This window comes from Garra rufa, chromosome 16 (genome assembly GCF_049309525.1).
Source record: "Garra rufa chromosome 16, GarRuf1.0, whole genome shotgun sequence".
Lineage (NCBI taxonomy): Eukaryota > Metazoa > Chordata > Actinopteri > Cypriniformes > Cyprinidae > Garra > Garra rufa.
This window is the reverse complement of record NC_133376.1, coordinates 13,506,633-13,529,857: the sequence shown is the minus strand read 5'-3', so window position 1 is coordinate 13,529,857 and position 23,225 is coordinate 13,506,633. Positions and strand designations below refer to the sequence as shown.

The window sequence follows — 23,225 nt, the reverse complement described above, 5'->3', positions numbered from 1 at the left end:
CACATCACCTTCACAGTTGAATAACCCTCAGCAGTGAGAGAATCTTTACTAGTCCACATGAGGAAGTCAATTAATCGCTGTGGCGAATGGCAGCATGCGCTCCCATGCGCTGAGGATCCTGGGAAGGGTAATGGATTTGGCCTGGAGGTCTCAAAGCCATCGGAGGAGGTGGAGGAGGACCCATGGGATGGAACATGGGAGGTCCAAAACCTGAAACCACAAGCAGACAGTATATATATATATATATATATATATATATATATAGTACATAAGAGTTTGAATTTTATTTTATTTATTTGGTGTTTATTAGCACAGCTAAAATGGTTTTAAGTCAGTTCTGTCTTTTGCTGTAGTGTGTCAGTAGGAAATATCAGTTTACATTTCCAAACATTCATTCTGCCATTAAACTGTAATAATCCAGTGAGGTTTTTGTTTGCTCAAGGAGTCTGATAACAGTCAGAGATCTGATCTCATCATCATCCAGTCTGTCTAGAATGATGAAGAAACACAACAAACTGAGACAGACTAAATTCAGAAGAACTGTGGCAACATCTCCAAGATACTTCAAGAGAACTACCTGTGAAGCTACGTGAAAAAACTACGTGCAAGTGCACCTATAGGGCAAAAGCTGCTTTAAACGCAAAGGATGGTCACACCATATGTTAATTTAATTTAGTTCATAGAAGTTAATTGATCAAGAAAATCTATTTATGGCATTGTTTTTGACAGCATTCTCATTTTACAGCATTTTTACACAACTGCCTAAAACGTTTAACATTACTGTAGCTTCGCAGGTAGGTTTCTTGAAGCGTCTTGGACAGTGATTCAGTCTGTTTCAGTTTGTTGTGTTTCTTCATTTCATTCCAGACAGACTGGATGATGATGAGATCAGATCTCTGACTCTGGCTGTTGTCAGACTGGATTATTACAATTAAATGGCAAAATTAATATTTGGAGATGTAAACTGACATTTCCTACTGACACAATACAGCAAAAGATTGAAATAACTGACTTAAAACCATTTTTAGCTGGTGAAAATACTATTGTTCTAATAATTTTGGCCACGACTGCATTTTATTTTATTTTATTAAGTCTAGTTTAAGTTTTAGTTATTTTCATTAAGTGCTTTTGTCATTTGTATTAGTTCTTTTTTAAGCTTATGTTTGTTTTAATGTTTTTAAATAAGTGAATAAACTCAAATTTAAGATTTTTTTTATTTTCGCTTTTATTTTAGTTTTAGTAATTTTATTATGTGCTTTTGGCATTACTAGTTTTTTAAAATATTTTTATTTAGCCCTATTTTAGTTTTAATAATGGAATTAAAACAAACGAATTTTTTTTCTGTTTTATTTCAGTTTTAGTCTTTTTATTATGTGCTTCTTTTTTATATTTATATTTCTATTCAGCATTAATTCAGTATCATTTTACTGAAATTTAATATTAATTTAATAATATAATGTATTTTTAATTTAAGATAATTTTATTATATTTATTTTTCTTATATTTTACATTTAGTTTTATTTCAGTTTTAGTATCTGAATAAACAGAAATTAATTTCTTTATTTCTCAATCGTTTTAATCGTAAAAAATAATTGATAATCGTAGTTTTAATCATAGTTTCTATTTAGCTGTATTTTAATTTTTTATTTATTTTTTTGTAAATTTTATGTACAACCACCAGCTGAACTGCTATAGATATGCAGGGGTGAGTCAAGATAGAGTTGTTACCTGGTGGCGGTGGGTTTGGAAGTCCAGGTGGAGGTGGCAGACTGATGTTCAGGACCGCAGGAGAGCTGCTGGGGTCCAAGTTGAAGTAGTTTGCAGGTGCTTCCTCCTCTAGAGCAGGGGGTGGCGGTAAAGCTGCAATATGCACATAACATAATCACACAGACTTGCCTTTTCAAAATCGTTCTTACAGTGATTTTACCCAGAGTAAAAAAAAACTTTAAAAAACAACTTACTTTTTTGCAAGGGAATATTGTTCATTACCATATGTGGGTTGCTCATATGAAAATAATGTGTGGGTCATACTGCAAACCCATAAAAAAAACTATAATAAAATAAATAATTTTAATCATTTTTAGTGTGTAATACAACCTGGACATTGTTTTGTTTGTTTAATTAAAACTAAAATAAACAAGGAATTAAATTTATAGGGATAGCTCACCCAAAAATGAAAATTTGATGTTTATCTGCTTATCCCCAGAACATCCAAGATGTAGATGACTTTGTTTCTTCAGTAGAACACAAAGATTTTTAACTCAAACCGTTGCAGCCTGTCAGTCATATAATGGCACCCACGGCTTTGAGAGTCAAAAAAACATACACAGACAAAACCACATTAAACCCTGCGGCTCGAGTCACTCACTGTCCAACTGTAACTCACTGTTTACACAGAAAGATTGTGGGTACAATGGCTACTCAAAATAGTAATTATTTGTGCTTATCCTGATTGTTGCAACCGATTAAAAACTAAAAGAGTGTTCCAGGAGCATTGACTTTTCACCGACTCCCAACTTTTGAGCCTGATCAACTGAATTTATGGTTGCTTGCTCTTCGCCACGCGCCGGCTGTTGTGAACACGCTCAGGACAGTTGGACATTGCGGTGGATCAGAGGTAAAAATGATATAAATACTGTTCAGTTTCTTGCACAGACCGATTGTTTGGTGTGTTAAGACCTGAATGTATCGCCACGAGCCACAGGGTTTAATGTTTTTTTGACTCTCAAATCTGTGGGTCCCATTGACTGCCATTATATGACTGACAGATTGAACAGTTTGAGCTAAAAATCTTCGGCTGTGTTCTACTGAAGAAACAAAGTCACCTACATCTTGGATGCCTTGGGGGTAAGCAGTTCTAACAGTAATCCAGCAATCCGCACATGCAACATACTTGCAGGGAGACCTGGTACTGGTTCTAGTCCTGTGCCCATCTCAAACCCATCCTTGCCATCCTTCTCTTTAGCGGCCTGTGATCGACCCCACTTCACCGCCAGCCTGCGGCCGTTAATGATGAGTTTATTGAAGGTTTTCTCTGCTGCGAGCTCTGCTCCCTGTCGTGTGGCAAACTGAATAAACGCACACTGCTGCCTCTGAACCAACGTGATGGTACGGATCTCACCATACTGGTAGAAATTATTCCTGCAAGAGAAGGAAGAAAAGACAGGAAGTGTTTTAAATTGATACAAATCAAATACAAGTTTTGGAAACAATATAGTGCACTAATGACCTCATTACGTTGGATTTTAAAATCGGTGAGTAGTGTCCATTATCTTGGGAAATGGTTTTGTTTGTTTCACTTCTAATTAAATTTGTGTAACTGTCCATTTCCCAATGAAACAAATCTAGAAAGAATTGCTATACATTGCAGTAATGCATCTGGTTCATTCAGCACAGCATTGCATTGTGGGATAGATTTTTTCAGGCAGTGTGCTCTGGTTGTAGCCCCACACTTTGGCAAATGTTATACATAATTCTATGAATGCAAAAATGTGCATAATGAGCACAGTATACATACTGCAAACTGCAAGTAGTAAAGAAGTAATGTCTGTAGGTCTGTTCCTAAAAATAAGAATACAAATTAAGTTGAAAAAAAAAATAATAATAATTTAGTTTAATTATTTTAATTCAGCTATTTGCCAAGGCAAATTTTCAATTTAGATTAACCCGATGGAATAAAATAAATAAACAATAAAATTAAATAGAAAATAAATAAATTATTAAACCTAAATATATTACCCTTATATATATTAAAATAAAATATTATATATTTTTCAAGAAGTCTGTTATACTCATCAAGGCTGCATTTATTTGATCAAAAATACAGAAAAAAAATTTGATAGTGCAAAATGTTATTAAAATATAAATTAAAGTTTTTTATTTTAATATACTTAATGTAATGCGAAGATGAATTTTCATCAGCTGTTACTCCAGTCTTCAGTGTGAGATGATCCTTCAGAAATCATTCTAATATGCTGATTTTTTATTAAAATTATCAATGCTGGAAACCAAATATTTTTTTGGAACCTGTGATTCTTTTTTTTCAGGATTCGTTGATGAATAAAAAGTTAAAAAGACCAGCATTTATTCAAAATATAAATCATTTCTAACCATGTAAATCTATGCTATCACCTTTTTTTATTCAACACATCCTTGCTGAATAAAACTATTAATTTTTAATATGAACTTTTTACCCAAAACTTTTGAATAGTAGTGTATATTGTTAGAAAACCTTTCTATTTTGAATAAATGCTGTTTTTTAACCTTTTACTGATCAAAGAATCCTGAAAAAAGTATCACAGGTTCCAAAAAATATTTCCAACATTGATAATAAATCAGCATATTAGAATGATTTCTGAAGTAATGATGCAGAAAATTCAACTTTAATTACAGATATAAAATAAATCTTATTGTATATTAATATAGAAAAACATTGTTTTACATAATAATATTTAACAAAATAATTTTTTTTGATCACAGCCTTGATGAGCATGATGAGAAACTTTTTTAACAAACATTAAAAAACGTACTGATCCCAAACTTTTGAACGCCAGTGTTTTATTTCAGCTATCTGTTATAGGTTTAATTTGATGTGCTAAAATGACTTCAAAAACTTTAAATAACATTAATAAAAATGAATAGACTATAGACATTTTAAAAAAATCACTAAAAATGACAAATATACAACAAAAATGACTCAAACTTTAAAAATAGAAGAAAAAAGAAAAGTACTATAATAGTACATTAATGTTACTAAAATAACACTGCTCTGCACAGCAATAATATTGTTCTTGAATCTCTGCTCACCTGAGCTCAGAGTCTGTGACGTTTTCTCCCAGTCCCCCGATGTATAATGTTGTGATGGACTTGTCCTCAGGAGGGTCCAGTCGAGGCATGCTGGACGCTCTCTTCAGGAGTTTATCCGCCACCGGATCGTTGATGCCATAATAACGATCTTTAATGTTCTGATCAGCCAGAGGGTCGTCAGGATCTGTGGGTTTCTCATGCCTGATGAGACATACAGTAAATGATTTAAATGAATTCAGTTTTGGACATTATCACAACACTGCTACTGCCACCGTGTGGACAGTCATCTGCATTACAGCAGAGTCCATGAATAACAACACGAATTCCTGCTTAAATTTAATTATATTTCAATTTAGCCAAACGAGAATTTTAATAGAATAGATATGAATTTAACCTTGTTGTTCTGATCAAAAAGAGTCTAATGAATGTCATAATATGAGCTTGATCAAATTTTCATTCATCCTTTCACACAGAAAAGATGTAAAAATGAAGAAATGAAGTAAAATAAACTAAAACAACATACTACAAGAACCTATGTGACCCTGGACCACAAAGTTATCTTAAGTAGCACAGGTTTATGTGTAGCAATAGCCAACAATACATTGTATGGGTCAAAGATTTGACAAAAATCATTAGGATATTAAGTAAAGACCATGTTCCATGAAGATATTTTGTAAATGTCCTACCATAACTTTATCAAAACTTTCAGATTTGTAATATTGATTTTTTTTTTGCACCCTCAGATTCCAGATTTTCAGTTGTAGATTTAGTTGAATCTCAGCCAAATATTGTCCTGTCATAACAAACCATACATCAATGGAAAGCTTATTCAGCTTTCAGATGATGTTTAAATCTCAATTTCAAAAAAATGGACTCTTATGACTGGTTTTGTGGTCCGGGGTCACATTTACTATAAAATCACAAGGACTGTCCAAAAAGGCACTACCTTTTCTGATTAACATTAATAAAATAAATAAATGACCTGTAGGGACACTCCTCTCCTCTTTTACACTCTCCCTTCACCCAGAAGGAGCAGATGTGAGGTCTGTTGCGTTTGTAGTATGGCGTGGTTCGCGCCAGCTTCAGCAGCATGTCACCGGGGTTCTGTGCTTTACCCAGCATCCCCACCGGTCTGGTACCGTCTGAGTTCTGGATCTGAGTTCAGGAAACCGAGAGTTTACATAAAGCACATGCTACAGTTTTACATATTTGCTTTTTCAGATGAAAGATTGTTATTAAATGTCACCTCTCTCTCCATGTTCTGAGTGTAATATTCCTTGTTCACATCAGACCTCGGCATGTCATCTTTAACGGACATGCCTGTGTCTCTGACTTGGATTGGAAGACCTATAAAAACAGAAAATATTTAAGGCCATTATTGGCCCCAATTTTCAGTCAGTCAAACCACTTTTTTATGTGAAATATTATTTGAAGAAAGATTTTTTGTGAATATTTTGATCATTTATCAACACATTTGCATTCGCAGGTAAAAATATATATATATATATATTAGTGGTGGGCCGTTATCGGCGTTAACGTGCTGCGTTAACGTGAGACTCATATCGCGCGATAAAAAAAATATCGCCGTTAATCTATTCTCAAAGTTGGGTTGGGAGCTGGGTCTAAACTACGCAAGATATGATGACTTTCACCTTGATATTTTAGCGCGGATGACGTATATCTAGTTGAATTGCACTGTAGGGGGCGAGAACAAGTCTTCAACTTCTGTGAAATTACCACATCAAATGAGACGCGCAGACATAGATGCAGCTATGAAGCCGCTTCAGGGCAGGTGCGTGTGTTGCTAGACCCTTTTTACTGGGGCACGTGCCCCAGTGAAAATCTGCAGTGGCCCAGTAAAATCTCAAGTTTGAGTTATAATTTACTTTGATAATCCCGAAATAAAGACATTAAACTATATGCAACAACTGAATTGACGCTTCTAAAAGCAACGCAGTTTATTGGAAGACTATGCACGCAGATAGGCTATGTGTATTTTACGGGAACGCGCACGTCGTACAGCCTTTTGCGCAGAAGTACTTGGTTACACAAGTTTGTATAGTTAATTGTGTTGTAAATGCAATTGTCAAGCAGTTTGTAATGCATTTTGGAAACAGGAGATGAGCGCCTGGTCTAATGCGCCACCTGGCTTGAGAAACCCGTTCTCAAAGACTTACTTTTAGTCATTATTTGGGTAGCACACATATTCTGAATGCCTTCAGCAGAATTTAAATTAGCCATTTTAATCTAGATTAATCTAGATTAATTTCAAGATTTAATCTAGATTAATCTAGATTAAAAAAATTAATCTATGCCCACCACTAATATATATATATATATATATTTAATTTTATTTTATTTATTAATCATATTTTTATATGTAATGTTTATTACATATAATTAATTACACAGTCCACCAGAAATATATATATTTTTATTAAATTTATTTATTTATTTTTCAAATTATATAAATAATTGTGACAGTATGCCATTGCAAACATACCCTTTAACATAGGGTTACTACAATTAACCATTACAAAAGAAACTTAAAATTGATACAAACATTATAACTAAAAATAAATTATAAAATAAAAATGATTAAAAAAAAATAATAATAATAAAAACTGCTGAACAAATTACTAAAACTTTTACTAAATTTAAAATGAAAACAAAATATTAAAAATATTTTTAATATATAATATTAATAAATATATGAACATTTATTTTTTTATATATTATAAAAAATACATAACTAAAAATCTAATAAAAAACTGTATAAACATTACACAAAATAACTAAAACTTTCATTTTAACTTTAACTAAAGTTAAATTGAAAACAAAAAATATAAAAACAACTCTCAACATTAACAAAAACTAAACTTCAGTTAAGCTAGCAATCAAAGCAACATTTTCATAACATTTAATTTGATATACTAAAATAATTAACAAAAATACGATTAATAAAAATTATTAAACACTAAAATAAAAATTAATAAAATCTACACAGATATTTAAAGAAAATATATAAAAATACAACAAAACTTACTAAAACTTAAAAAAACAGAAATAAAAAACAGAAACAAAAAATTGTAAATATTAATAACTACAATAGCACATTAATGTTACTAAAATGTTGTTACTATGTAATATTTAACTATAAATGTTACTATTTTATTTTAGCTAGACGCCAAGAAAACATTTCTCATTGTCATTTAAACTAAAACTGAAATTAAAAAATTAATAACTACATAAAAACACAAAACTAAATTACAAAACTACTAAAATTACTTTACAATTAAAATGAAAATATAAAAGTTAAATTTCTAAATACTATATAAAACTATAATAGTATAGTATATACTATTAATATATATATATATATATATATATATATATATATATTATTTTTTTTTAAATGCATGTAGTTTCAATGACAAAAAAAATGTAAATTGTATAATTTAACATATAGTACGCTAAGTGGAACTATATGTTTAAAAACTCCATTTAATGTCAAAAAAAATCTTCACAAAATAATTTTTTTATTATTTTATTTTTATTTTTTGTTGCTGTTTGGATAAAGTAAAACACCCACAGTTTTAGCAGAAAACATCTGGCTTATGTTCGCATTTTCTTCTGTCACTGGCCATAATTACAACTTTGAAATCAGCATTAGGCATAAATTAAAGTCATACATGTAAAAGTAGACTGAGAATTGAACAAATAGTTGCAGTCTGGCTCAGGTTCTGGTGTGTAACTCTTACCGTATTCCAGGTCCAGCAAACACGTCTGACAGACGTTCTTCATCTTACTGCAGGTCTGACACACCTCAGTCTTCTTAAAGCGCATCCGTACACCAGGACACCAGCGGAAAACAGTGAAGGGACGCGCACAAATCTGGGGAAAAATTCAAGACTTTGATTTAATAACTCACCTAGCTATATTTCATTAGATACATGACTAATAACCAAATGTCAAATCCTGAGCTCACCTTGCATTCTTTGCCATACTTTTCCTTGGTCTGCAAAAACAAAGTATAAAAGTACAAAATGAAAGGCTACAAGTTTAAATTGTAAAATTTGAATTCCCCAAGAGTAACAAAAACAGCAACAAAAAAAGCTTTTACTCTTTGCAGGTTACTTGAAAAACTTACCATGCGAATGTATGGATTTTCCCCGAGACATGTTTGACAGAGAATAGGGAAGTCCTGGAGTGGGGAAAAAAATTAAAATCAGGACAACAATTGACATTTGATAAAAAAAAAAAAAAATAAATAAATAAATAAAAAATAAAAAAATAAATAAATATAAATAAAATTTAATACAGAGGACCTTTACATGTTTTGCCTTTTTTTTCTCCAGCTGTATTAAATTAAATTATAAAATGGCTGCTATCAGCTAGATAAAATAATAAAAATTGCTCTATGAAAAATATTACATTTAATTAAATTCAATTAAATCATAAAATCATGAAATATTTGCTATCAGTTAGACAAAATATTCGACAAAATATTTTGTCCAACTGTAAAATTTGCTCTAAAATAAAATAAAATTACATCAAATTAAATTAAATTTAATTTAATTTAATTAAAATATGTCTGCTATCAGCTAGACAAAAAATGGACTATGATAAATATTAAATTAAATTAAATTAAATCATAAAATAATAAAACATCTGCTATCAGCTAGACAAAATATTTTGTCCAACTGTAAAATTTGCTCTATGATAAAAATTAAATTAAATTAAATATAAACTAGAAAATAAATAAAATACATATTTACATCACTTTTATATTTGGCTATTTTGTCCAACTGTACTGCTCTATGTTAAAAAATAAAATAAAATAGAATAAAATAAAATAAATATCTGCTAGCAGCTAGACAAAATAAATACATTATAGCTAGATACATTCCAGAGGACCTTGACTTGGCTATTTTGTCCAGCAGTAAAATTTGCTCAATAATAAAAAAAATAATAATAAAATAAAATATTTTAAAAAAAATGCTATTAGCTATTATTAGTGCTATTACATCTGCAATTTAATTAAATTTAATTTAAAAATAAAACAAATAAAATCCTATCAGCTAGACAAAATAATAAAAATATTATAGCTAGATATAATCAAGAGGACCTTTACATCACTCTTATATTATTACATTTATATTTTGTCCAACTGTAAAATTTGCTCTAACAATTAAAAATTAAATTAAATACACTTAAAATTAAAATAAAATTTAAAGTTAAATTAAATATCTGCTATCAACTAGACCAAATAATAAATACATTACAGCTAGATATAATCCAGAGGACCTTTAAATCACTGTTATGTTTTGCTATTTTGTCCAGCTGTAAAATTTGCTCTGTTAAAATTAAATTAAATTAAATGATTTAATTAATTATTTAAATTAATCGATTAATTATAAATTAAATTAAACTAAACTAAAATACGTAATAAAATAAAAATATCTGCTAGCGGCTAGACAAATTAAATACATTATAGCCAAATATTTTATTTTATTATGCTAAAGCATTAAGGTATTATAGAGATAACACTATTACTTTCTATAAATCTGCTTTGAAACAATTTGCATTGTGAAAAGTCCTATACAAACAAAATTTTCAAAGGCAGAGTTGTATAAACATATGACAAGCAGGTATAACTTCAAGAAAACATGAAAACACTTTTTGAAAATAATTATTAAGATGTATAAAGTCAACTGCATTCAATGTGTATGCAAAACCGACTTCTTCATGATTACATCACTAAATTGTATCAAAAAGTTAAAACTAATATACAAGTCATTCAAAACTGTATCAGCATAAATACAAATATTACCTTTAGAAGACCTTGGCAGGTGCATTTACAAATAGCTATTTTTTATCTCAAACGTTGATTCATTTCCAGCAATAAGTGCTTTGCTGTATCTTCACACTTGCTTTAAGATGCTGTATAAATTCCAGATCTCTCTAAACTGCTCCCTCAACAAGTTCTAGCATGTCATTCACCTCATTAGAGGAGCTAAAGATAGTTTAAGCAATCACAGCAGCATTGATATCTGCTAAAGGAGGGAGAGCTGGCGTTCTTGGATACTCCATGACTTTATCGCTCAGAATGGGACAGACTTTCTGATCACCGCTTAGACAGTTTCCAGTGTGCAGGACATCCAGGCCAGCCAGTTCTCATAACAGGCCAAAACACATGACAAAGCGATTATTTGGATGTTTGGACAGAACGGCATGTGCTGGCATTTGGTACATCTAACATCAGCTGTCAGTAAATAATGTCACGAAGACACTTGGATGTCAACAATGGAACAGCTGGATAAAAATAAATAACAGACAGGGGAGATTTAAGCCTTCCTAGACATCCCAACCATGGAATAATCGGAAAAAATAAGATGTACATTCAATTTAATAACTAGTAATTAAATTAGCAGTTTAATGTATCACAGTCACCCCTTCTTTTTGACAAGTTATTATTTTTTTGATAAGTTTTTGTTTGTTTTTAAAGTCTCTCCTAAAGTGGTTCCGTCAGAATAAAAAACAAGTAAACAAACATTTTATCCTGATAATGCCAAAAAGCATCATAAAACGTATTATTAACATGTGATCGTTACGTAAAGATATTCATCTTTAAAACGTTTGAAACTGATATTAAGACCTACATTCATCAAAATATCGCTGTAAACTTATAACGAATTATTTTATATTCTAATACATATCTGAACAGCATGCGCCAGCATTATTTCTCACTTTTATAACTGTCAGATGTACATGTTTCGTCAAAATCTGTCTCGTTCTATAAATGAATAAACAGACACATTTCTGAAGTGGTTTGCAGTATGTTACGTGTTTGACAGTTATTAAAACATACCGAATCTTCCCAGTTCTGTCTGTTGTAGGTGTTTGAGCCCAGGGACGTCGCCATGTTGCACGGACGCAACGACGTCACGACGTCACGCACCCTCTTTCCAAAGGTCTTCTTGGTTCAAGATTGTTGTATGTTCTTGCTGAAACCAATCAACTACTATGAAACTGGAAAGAAGAAAAACGTTTATATCAGTGGTTTAATAAAAAGCAAATAAACAATGGAACATTGTATAAAGCGTACTGTGTATTTCATGTATTGGTGGACGTTTTTATTTTAGGACAATGTCTGAATGATATTAAATAATATTCTTTGTCAACACTAACATTAAAACAATAAAGTACAATAACCATTTTTAAAAGGCAAGTAAATGAGCACATAATACATTTCTGTGGAAGCCGATTTGACCACTGAATAAAACGTTTAAAACAGGTTATTCTGACTTTTTTTTCTCTGAATTGCATGATACAAATTCACAATTGCAAGAAATAGTCTTTTTTTTCTTCTCGCAAATGCAAGTTTAAATCTTTTAATTCTGACTCTTTTTCTCAGAATTGTGATTAAAAACTCGAAATTGCGAGTTATAAAGTCAGGACTGCAATATACTCACAATTGACATTTTTCCCTCAGAATTGCGTAATACAAACTCATAACTGCGAGAAAGTCAGAATTGCGAGGTAAAAAAACTTGCAATTCTGACTTTTTTTCTCGCAAATCCATTTAAATCTCACAATCCTGACTTTTTTTTTTATATAAACTCACAATTCTGAGAAATTAAGTCAAAATTGCGAGATTAAAACTTTAAATCTCGATGAAATCTCACAACTTTGATTTTTATTCTCAAAATTGTGATAAAAACTAAATAAAGAGAAATAAAGTCAGAATTAAAACCCTGTAATTCTAACGTTTTTGAAAATGCATTTAAATCTCGCAATTCTGACTTTTTTTCAAAATTGTGAGAAAAAAACTCGTAAATTGTGAGAAAAAAGCTTTAAATCTCAATTAAATCTGACTTTTTTCTAAAATTGTGAGATAAAAGCTCACAACTGCGAGTTATAGTCACAATTGTGATGCAAACTCACAATTCTGACATTTTTCCAAAGAATTGCATGATAAAAATTCACAATTGCGAGAAATAAAGTCAGAGTTAAAACCTTGTAATTCTAACTTTTTTGAAAATGCATTTAAATCTCAAAATTCTGACTTTTTCTCCAAACTGTGAGATAAAAACTCACAAATTGCAAGATAAAAACTTTAAATATTGATTAAATCTCACAACTCTGATTTTTTTCTCAAAATTGTGAGATAAAAACTCATACAATTGCGAGTTATAAAGTCAGAATTACAAAATAAATTCACAGTTCTGACTTTTTCTCAGAATTGTGAGATAAAAACTAGCAAATTGCAAGATAAAAACTTCAAATCTCAATTAAATCTCACAACTCTGACTTTTTCTCTCAAAAATGTGAGATAAAAAAATCGCAATTGCGAGTTATAAAATCTGAATTGTAATATATACTCACAATTTTGACTTTTTTTCTCAGAATTGTGATACAAACTCGCAATTGCGAGAAATAAATTCAGAGTTGTGAGATAAAAATCTGTAATTCTAACTTTTTTGGAAATGTCTTTAAATCTCGCAATCCTGACTTTTTTTTCTCAAAATTGTGAAATAAAACCTCGCAATTGCGAGAAATAAAGTCAGAATTTGAGATTTAAACCTGTAATTCTAACCTTTTTTTTTTTTAAATGCATTTAAATCTTGCAATTTTGACTTTTTTTTTCCTCAAAATTGAGAGATAAAAAATTGCAAATGCGAGTTATAAAGACAGAATTGCAATATAAACTCATAATTCGGACTTTTTTCTCAAAATTGCTTGATATAGCCTCACAATTATGAGAAATACAGTCAGAATTGTGAGATAAAAACTTTAAATCTTGTTTAAATCTCACAACTCTGACTTTTATTCTCAAAATTGTGAGATAAAAATTGCGAGTTATAAAGTCAGAATTACAAAATAAATTCACAGTTCTGACTTTTTCTCAGAATTGTGAGATAAAAACTAGCAAATTGCAAGATAAAAACTTCAAATGCGTTTAAATCTCGCAATTCTGACTTTTTCTCAAAATTGTGAGATAAAAACTAGCAAACTGCAAGATAAAAACTTCAAATCTCAATTAAATCACACAACTCTGTTTTTTTCTCTCAAAAATGTGAGATAAAAAAATCGCAATTGCGAGTTATAAAATCTGAATTGTAATATATACTCACAATTTTGACTTTTTTTCTCAGAATTGTGATACAAACTCGCAATTGCGAGAAATAAAGTCAAAATTTGAGATTTAAACCTGTAATTCTAACCTTTTTTTTTGAAAATGCATTTAAAGCTCGCAATTCTGACTTTTTTTTCTCTAAATTGAGAGATAAAAATTAGCAAATGCGAGTTATAAAGTCAGAATTGCAATATAAACTTATAATTCTGACTTTTTCTCAGAATTGCATGATACAAGCTCACAATTGCGAGAAATAAAGTCAGAGTTGTGAGATAAAAACCTGTAAATCGAACTTTTTTGAAAATGCGTTAAAATCTCACAATTCTTTTTTTCTCAGAATTGTGCAATAAAAACTAGCATTCACAAATTATAGGCCTAGTCAGAATTTATTTTCCCAGAATTGTGATAAAAACGTACAATTGCGAGTAGTAAATTCAGAACTGCGAGATATAAACTCACAATTTTGAGAAAAAAGTTAGAATTGAGAGACCAGTGTTTGTTTGTCTTTCAGCAATCCAAAAAATTAGTTAATATGTTTACTAATTACATTTTCAATTGATTCTTTCTATGCGGCTCTAACAGAAAGTGCAAATTGGAAATCAATGGCTTTAGTCACCCTCCATTTAATTTCCACAGCCCTGACAGAAAAACAGCTTTAACCATCTCTTCATCATTCATAAATCATATTTAATTTCAATCATGTACATCTCTTACATGGAAAATTTACATTTATCATTATCATCACCATAATGTATTTGTGTACAAGTGAGTCATTTTAAGAGTGCACTTTTTAGTTTGTCCCACACATGACAGTTGCTTTGGCTTATCTACAGGTCATTTCACACACAAGATAAAGCTTGAATAAAACAAACAATCTGTGCATAATAAACACACAATTACAATGAACATGAAGCAGCAACCGTCAATGAAACAAGAACATGTGTGAAAAGCTCCTGTATTCTGCTATGCTGTTACAGCATAATGATATGAGACATGTCACATCTATAATATTACACCTGAAAACTGCCATTAAAAGCCTTCACATAAATAAGGAACAAAATAAGCTGTTGTTCGTGCTAAAAATGTAAGCAGTCTCAAAGTCAACATTAAAGACGAGGAAAGCATCATATAGACAGCATATGGCTTATATAAGTACATATTGCAATTACACAGGCTGTGTTTAACCTCAACGGACCTTATTCATGAAACAAAAGCAAAAGTTATTTGAGTTTAATTACTTCATTTAAAGCTGCTTCAGATTAAGTTCTGAACAAATCCGCTTTGCTGGTGTTTCTTGAATAAAGAACCAATAACAGTCGTTTTCCTAAAATATTTTAATTTACATCCTGTTAACAAAGAGTCCACAAAAGGCTTCAGAAGATTAAAATGTCTACTGGAAGACAAAATCATGAAATGTTTTCCACTCTCCATCTAGTGTGGAGTGTGTGTTTCACCCTTCATGTTGATTATGAGGTACGGTACAAACTTATTGGCTTTATTTTATTTATTTATTTATTTATTTATGCATGTGTGTGTTTTCTCTCTCATTAATAACATTCAAATGCAGCTGATGTCCATTAATAAGGCACATTTTCCCTGAGACTGTATATAATATTTCCCAAACACACAAATACAATGTGAGATCATTACATGATCCAGCTTCCACCGCTGATGTATTAATTCAATTCCAAAAACATTTTATGAAAGCCACAAACTTAAAAATGAATAGTTCGCTGAAAATGTACCCACCTTCAGGTCATCCGAGATCTAAACAAGTTTGTTTCTTCATCAGATTTGGAGAAATGGTGCATTGCATCACTTGCTCACCAATGGATCCTTTGCAGTGAATGGGTGCCGTCAGAATCAGAGTCTAAACAGCTGATAAAAACATCACAATAATCCACACAACTTCAGTCCATCAGTTAACATCTATGAAGCAAAAAGCTCTGTCTGTAAGAAGCAAATCCATCAAAACTAACGTTTTAAGTGAATTATTGTGATGTTTTTATCAGCTCTCATTCTGACGGCACCCATTCACTGCAGAGGATTCATTGGTGAGCAAGTGATGCAATGCTACATTTCTCCAAATCTGTTCTGATGAACAAACAAACTCATCTATATCTTTTAATGAGGATGAATACTTTCAGCTAATTTTGAGCAGAATATCATGTTTGGCTTATTCACATCATCTCATTAGGAAAAAAAATTGCACTTCAGTTAAAAAGGAACAATTTTTAGTCCTTGATAACAGTCTTAGGTTGTTTTTTCTCTTGGATTTCTCTTCCCTTTCTGTTAAAATAGTCAAAGGCAAAACTGATGGTGTCAAAATGTATGGACGTTTTCCTGAGGCAGGGTCTTTAAAGCTGAAGCCGAGTCATGAAGCTTTGAGTAACACAGCTGATCTAGGGTATATACAGTAATGTAGTAGGGTTATTATGAAAGGCACATAGTTGTTCATTTTGGACCAGCTCTATTCAGTCATGGGACCCAGATCAGCTCTGTTACTCTGAAATATCTGAGGCACTTCCTCTGGTTTACATTTTGATGTTGGAGTACAGCTCATCGATCTGTTTCCTGAAGTGGTTTCTGAGATCAGCGCGTTTGGCTTTGAAGGTGGGCGTCAGGAGGCCGTTTTGGGTGGTGAACATCTCGGTGTGAAGAGAAATGTCCTTCACCTTAAAAGTGGAGATGACGAAAAAGTGGTCAAAAATTAAATTCGGTCATTATTTGCTTACCCTCATGTCGTTCCAAACCTGTAAAACCTTTGTTCATCCTCAGAACACAAATTAAAATGGTTTTGACAAAACTGACACGTTCAAGGCCCAGAAAAGTAGTAAGAACATCGTTAAAATAGTCCATGTGACATCAGTTCTTCAACTGTAATGTTATCATTGAATGAAGTCATATTTTTGTTTTCTTTGTGCACGAAAAGTATTCTTCATAGCATCATGGTTGAAGCACTGATGTCACATGGACTATTTTATCAATGTCCTTACTACCTTTCTGGGCCTTGAAGGTGTCAGTTGTGTTACTGTCTATGAAGGGTCTTAATTTGTGTTTTCCAGAAGATGAACAAAGGTCTTACGGGTTTAGAACGACATGACGGTGAGTAAATAATAACAGAATTTTCATTTTTTGGTTGAACCATCCCTTTAAATCATTTCTTTACGCATTTCATATACTTAATATTCTTTGAGTGTATCAAGGTAAATCTCACCTGTTCAAAAGACTTCAGGCCACTTTCTTTACCCAATTTGACAATGTCCTCCAGAATGGCTTTCTTCACATTCTGAAAACACAGAGACACATTACTTATACTTTTTCTACACTCAAACTTTGTGGTTTGTTAGATACTTTAAAGGTGACACATCATGAAAATATGACTTTTTCCATGCCCCGGTGCATCTACCAACCCAGAAAATGCGAAAAAGGACAACGCAGCAACTTTGTTTGGTAAGCTTGACATGCAAGCATGTGAAAAGTGAGTTGCTCAGATTTCGCTCTCCCTGATGTAGAAAGGGATCCGATTATAATATTACCACCCCTTACTCACGTTTCCACCAACAGCGCCGCCATTTCATTTTTGCAAGCAACAACGTTGAACCAGTTCTAACGCCATGCCGAAAGTTCAAGCAAAGCACGCTAACTGTTTTGTCCCAGCCTCAGAGGAGACAAAATAGTAGTGTATTTATTGATTTATTGACTGTATATTACGTTACTGCCACACAGATCTAATATAAACATGCAATTTCTTTCCCAGCTGTTTACCTTCACAGACATAACCGACTGTTTCTGTAACTCATGTGTGTTTTTAAAATAAACTTGTGAGTATTGAACAGTTTAAGCGCAATAAGACATGAAAGAGAACTTAGTTTATTACTCATGCTGTGTGACAGCCGCTTTCTGTGTGTGTGTGCGTTTAGAATAACATATATGTGACCCTGGACCACAAAACCAGTCATAAGGTAAAATTTTACAAAACTGCGATGTATACATCAAATGAAAGCTCAATAAATAAGCTTTATATTGATATATGGTTTGTTAGGAAAGGGCAATATTTGGCCGAGATATGTCTATTTGAAAATCTGGAATCTGAGGGTGCAAAAAAATCTAAATACTGAGAAAATCACCTTTAAAGTTTTCCAAATTAAGTTCTTAACAATGCATATTACTAATCAAAAATTACATTTTGATATATTTTTAGTAGGAATTTTACAAAAAATCTTCATGGAACATGATCTTTACTTAATTTCTTAATGACTTTTGGCATAAAAGAAAAATCAATAATTTTGACCCATACCATGTATTTTTGGCTATTGCTACAAATATACCCCAGCGACATAAGACTGGTTTTGTGGTCCAGGGTCACATATTAGTTTAAACTGATATGGTTTGAAACATGATTTCAGTGAAATAGACATGATAATCAAAACCAAACATGTTTTTTAATCAAATATCTGAGGTACCAGCTGTAAAGGCACAGCTCTATACTGGAAACGGGGGCAGGGAAGCAGCAGCTCATTTGCATTTAAAGAAAAATGCTTCCATTCAAAATAGGCTTTTTCAAAATGATATAATAAATTATCTGTGGGGTATTTTGAGTATTTTGAACTGACACAGACATATGCTGGGGACACCTGAGACTTATATTACATACTGTACAAAGAGGCATTTTGGTAAATTTCTCATTTTGATCACTGATAGGTTTCAAAAATGATTAATAAAGTAATCGGGGCGGAGCTTGTGTGGGGCATGGCCGTAATAGATAAAATGAAATAAATCTGAAGACTGTTATAAAAATGAATTTTAAAAATAAAAACATGACATGAAAACCTGTCTATGAAAACATGAACACGTGATTAGGACACTGCTAGATTATGATTAAGATGCAGCAATGTTATTAATAAAGAAGCATCTAAAAAGGAATAGCTGCCTGAGGTGAAGAGTGACTTCTCATTCAGTAGTAACGTTACAACTTGCACAAAAGGATGTTAAATGTTAATATCCCAAAGCATCCTAATAGATTATGCAGATATGCATGTAGCTGACCCAGACATCGCTATGTAACTTCGAAGCTATGCTGCCCTCCAAAGGCAAAGTGCAGTAACTACGCATTTGGTCAAAATTGAGTTAAGGCTTAAAATGACTTTGTGACAACTGTTTTGTCTTGTGGCAAAGTCTTGTGGTTCAATTTTGTCCCAGAGAAACGAGAGTGTCAACATGTTTGACTAGTTGGCGTAAAAACTTTAAGGGCATTTTTCTCAGTTTCAGTGTTGGCGTAGTTACTGCACTTTGCCTTTGGAGGGCAGAATGCATCTCTCTCTTTTTACGTCGATATTTTGGACTGCATGCTAAACATTCAGAGCTCAGGGTGCTGCCCAAAGTGTTGCTACAACCGATCAGATTTTTTTTTTCCTCGACCATTTTTAACGATCAATCATCACGGCCGAGTCCTCGATCGCTGTTGCACATCCCTATCTCCTTTAAGACCCAAATATACCAATGCACAAGTTAAAAAATAAGTCTTTACCTTGTTTTTGCATAGTTCTTCATATGAGCCCTCCATGCCTTTCTTCTTGGCCCAGCCAGGCAGAAAGTCTGGATCAGGCACAATGATGGCTACTAGACAGGCCTGTGTAGAAAATGAGAGAATGATAAATATTAAATACTTTTACTGTAATGCCTCCATCTGAGTGTTTCTTTCTCCTCACCTGCAGACTGTCTCCATGTACGAAAGCCTGCACCACAGCTTCACTCCTGATGTAAATATTCTCGATCTTCTCCGGAGCGATGTATTCACCCTGAGCCAGCTTGAAAATGTGCTTCTTACGGTCCACGATCTTTAGAGTGCCATTCTGCAAAACAAAAATTGTGTGGCGGTTGTGTGTGCAGATTTAAGGGCAAATCAGCATATTAGAATGATTTCTGAAGGATCACCGAAGACTGAAGTAGTGATGCTGAAAATTCAGCTTTGCATCACAGGAATAAATTATATTTTACAATATATTTAAATAGAAAACTGTTATTTTAAATTGTAAAAATATTTCATATTATTACTGTTTTTACTGTATTTGTGATCAAAGAAAATGCAGCTTTGGTGAACAGAAGAGTAGTTTAAGTTCCATATGTAAGCATTTACTTATTATGTTTTACTATTTATAATGCACCAAAATATTGGATCTAAATGTTTTGTTTTCTCAATTTGAATAAAATGTGCTTGTAAATACAGAACGAACGTCATCGATTTAACCGCTCTTACCGGCAGCCACTTGCCGATGTCTCCTGTGTGAACCCAACCATCTTCATCAAGAGCTTCTTTTGTCTTCTCAGGGTCTTTCAGATACCCCTTGAAAACATTAGGACCCTTCACACACACCTGCCAGAAACCACACAAGAACCTGTCAAATGTGTGAAAGACCACATGCAAAGACACGACTAACACCACACATCAGGGTTAATAGTGTTAACTAAAACTAAAACCATTAACTAAAACATTTTATTATTTGAAGACTACAACTGAAATAAACATATCTAAGTTACAAATTTTTAAGTACTAAAATAACCAAAACTACATAAAATAAAACTAATAAATAACAAAAACTTTCAGATTAAAGTGAAAACAGAGACTAAATATAAAATTAACTCAAAATATTAACAAAAACTAAGTGTCTCTTTTCTTTAATAAGATGTCAACTTTTCCAAAGCATTAACAAAAAATTGTATACAACTGTGACATTTTATTTCTCACATTACCTCTTTCCTCCACAAATTTTGAACTTTTATAAAAAAAAATTATTTACTGTATACCTTATATTTAAATGACAGTACACTACCAGTTAAAAGGTATTTGAACAGTAAGATTTATGTTTTTATGTTTTATTTTTTATGTTAAAGTCTTCTCTGCTCACCAAGTCTGCATTTATTTGATCCAAAGTACAGCAACAACAGTAACATTTAGAAATATATTTACTATTTGAAATAACTGCTTTCCATTTGAATATATTTTAGAATGTAATTTATTCCTGTGATTTCTAAGCAGAATTTTTAGCATCATTACTCTAGTCTTCAGCGTCACATGACTTGATTTGCTGCTGAAAAATCATTTATTATTATTATTATTATTATTTTTATTATCATTATGTTGAAAACAGCTGAGTAGATTTTCTCAGGTTTCTTTGAAGAATAGAAAATAGGAAATAGATTTGTTACAAAATTACAAAAAAAAAAAAAAAAAAAAAAAAAAAAACACATTATCTCTTTATCATCACTTTGATCAATTTAAAGCATCCAATATATACTGACCCCACCCCCTCCCCAAAAATATATATACACTGACTCCAAGCTTTTGGATGGTATTGTGTATAATGTTGCAAAAACTTATTTCAGATAAATGCTGATTTTTGGAACTATTCTATTCATCAAAGAATCCAGAATTTTTTTTTAAATACTGATAATTAAATTAATAATAATAAAAATGATAATAAAAATGTTTTTTGAACAGCAAATCGTAATATTAGAATGATTTCTGAAGGATCATGTGACACTGAAGACTGGAGTAGTGATGCTAAAAACAATTAGCTTATCACAGAAATAAATTACATTTTAAAATGCTTACAACATTAAAAAACCCAGTTATTTTAAATAATAAAAATATTTCACAATCTTACTGTTTTTTCCGTACTTTGGATGAAATAAATGCAGGCTTGATGAGCAGAAGAGACTTTCATTAAAAAAAACATTCAAAATCTTACTGTTCAAAAACTTTTGACTGGTAGTGTATAATGTATACATTTTCAAATGCATAAAAAAATAAAATATAAAAATTACACTCACTATCTTTGATATATTCATGATCTGTACATATAATATTACAACTACATAAACATCTCTATAATAGCATCTCATTGATACTAAAACAACATTGAAACACACACCTCTCCCTCGCCTTTAGCAGCGTAATAGTTCATCTCTGCCACATCCACTAGTTTGATGTCATTACAGGGCAGAGGAGCTCCAACATGACCTGCAACAACACCAAAAACCAGTAAACATAACCATACAAGTGTGGTAATAATTGCACATTCATCTGTGTGTGTGTGTGTGTGTGTGTGTGTGTGTGTGTGTGTGTGTGTGTGTGTGTGTGTGTACCTGGTATTCATCACGTTGTGGGGACCAAATGTCCCCACAAGGATAGGAATACCAGTAGATTTTGACCTTGTGGGGACATTTCTCAGGTCCCCATGAGGAAACAGGCTTATAAATCATGCACAATGAGTTTTTTGGAGTAAGTAAAAGTGTGCACAATCTCCTGTGAGGGCTAGGTTTAGGTGTAGGGCCATAGAAAGTACGGTTTGTACAGTATAAAAACCATTACGCCTATGGAATGATGTCCCCATAAAACATGTAAACCCAACATGTGTGTGTGTGTGTGTGTGTGTGTGTGTGTGTGTGTGTGTGTGTGTGTGTGTGTGTTACCAGCACTCCAGTCTCCTGGTAGCGTAGCTGTACTGCCGGCAGTACATTCAGTCTGACCGTATCCTTCATAAAACTGCAAGCAAACAACATTTACTTCACAACCAGCAGAAAAATGCTATAAAATATGGTGACATGTGTCTAAATTAATGTGCTTAAAAAAAACTAACTGTACCTGGCAGCCCAATGCTGCTCGCAGGAAGGTGAGAACAGGTGCTGAAATGGGTGCCGCTCCAGTCAACATCATTCGTACGCGTCCTCCAACACTGGCCTACAGGTGGCAGCAGAGACCCATTAATGAACCTACCAGCTTTTTACACTACAGTTCAGCACAGAAGACACAGCAAGCACACTGTCATGTTAATAATCACCTGGACTTTCTTGAAGATGATCTTGTCCCACACACTGTCTCTCCTCATGATCCCGCTCTTCATCTCATTCTCTTTCCTCCTGAAGGCAAACTCCAGGATGCGTCTCTTCAGGGGACTGTTGGCCTGTCCGTAGATCTACGAGAAGGTTTCACTATGTTATTATTACACTAGAGCATCTAACACACAAAACCACTAGGAGAGGAAAGACATGGATGAGGTGAAAGATCACAGATCATTCAGTAATATAGTTATTTTGAATAATTGTGGCGTGTTTTTATGGAAGCAAATTAGTCTCATTAATATTTCACGCAAAAGACACGATGCACACATGCGTGTCCCAATTCACGTGCACGAAAAAAAAAATATTCACAAAAAACCAGTTCACGTGCAAATATATATATATATATATATATATATATATATATATATATATATAT

The 23,225-nt window shown here is 32.2% G+C and overlaps 2 protein-coding genes across 4 annotated transcripts in view; both read right to left on the bottom strand.

Moving 5' to 3' along the window:
* Positions 1-6: 6 nt before the first annotated feature.
* Positions 7-11,768, bottom strand: LOC141288603 (pre-mRNA-splicing factor RBM22-like). 2 transcript variants are annotated; one of them, XM_073820764.1, is made up of 10 exons: positions 11,678-11,768; positions 8,957-9,010; positions 8,795-8,824; positions 8,568-8,700; positions 6,053-6,153; positions 5,789-5,961; positions 4,807-5,007; positions 2,894-3,141; positions 1,729-1,860; positions 7-210 (listed from the first exon to the last, which is right to left on the bottom strand). In XM_073820764.1, the coding sequence occupies exons 1-10, from the start codon at positions 11,729-11,731 to the stop codon at positions 71-73; spliced, it is 1,266 nt and encodes a 421-aa protein (XP_073676865.1). In that variant the 5' UTR covers positions 11,732-11,768; the 3' UTR covers positions 7-70. The 2 variants fall into 2 exon arrangements, with proteins under 2 accessions (XP_073676865.1, XP_073676866.1); XM_073820765.1 differs by lacking the exon at positions 11,678-11,768 and adding an exon at positions 10,640-10,853.
* A 2,848-nt stretch (positions 11,769-14,616) lies between these two features.
* acsl1b (acyl-CoA synthetase long chain family member 1b) overlaps positions 14,617-23,225 on the bottom strand; it is a 35,296-nt gene continuing 26,687 nt past the window's right edge. For both annotated transcript variants that reach the window (XM_073819978.1, XM_073819979.1), the window contains exons 13-21: positions 22,789-22,923; positions 22,593-22,688; positions 22,421-22,493; positions 21,880-21,968; positions 20,205-20,321; positions 19,657-19,800; positions 19,476-19,577; positions 17,163-17,234; positions 14,617-16,620 (exon numbers count right to left, since the gene is read on the bottom strand). In XM_073819978.1, coding sequence (XP_073676079.1) covers positions 16,480-16,620; positions 17,163-17,234; positions 19,476-19,577; positions 19,657-19,800; positions 20,205-20,321; positions 21,880-21,968; positions 22,421-22,493; positions 22,593-22,688; positions 22,789-22,923 — 969 coding nt within the window. In that variant the 3' untranslated portion in view covers positions 14,617-16,479. The remainder of the gene's footprint in view (positions 16,621-17,162; positions 17,235-19,475; positions 19,578-19,656; positions 19,801-20,204; positions 20,322-21,879; positions 21,969-22,420; positions 22,494-22,592; positions 22,689-22,788; positions 22,924-23,225) is intronic.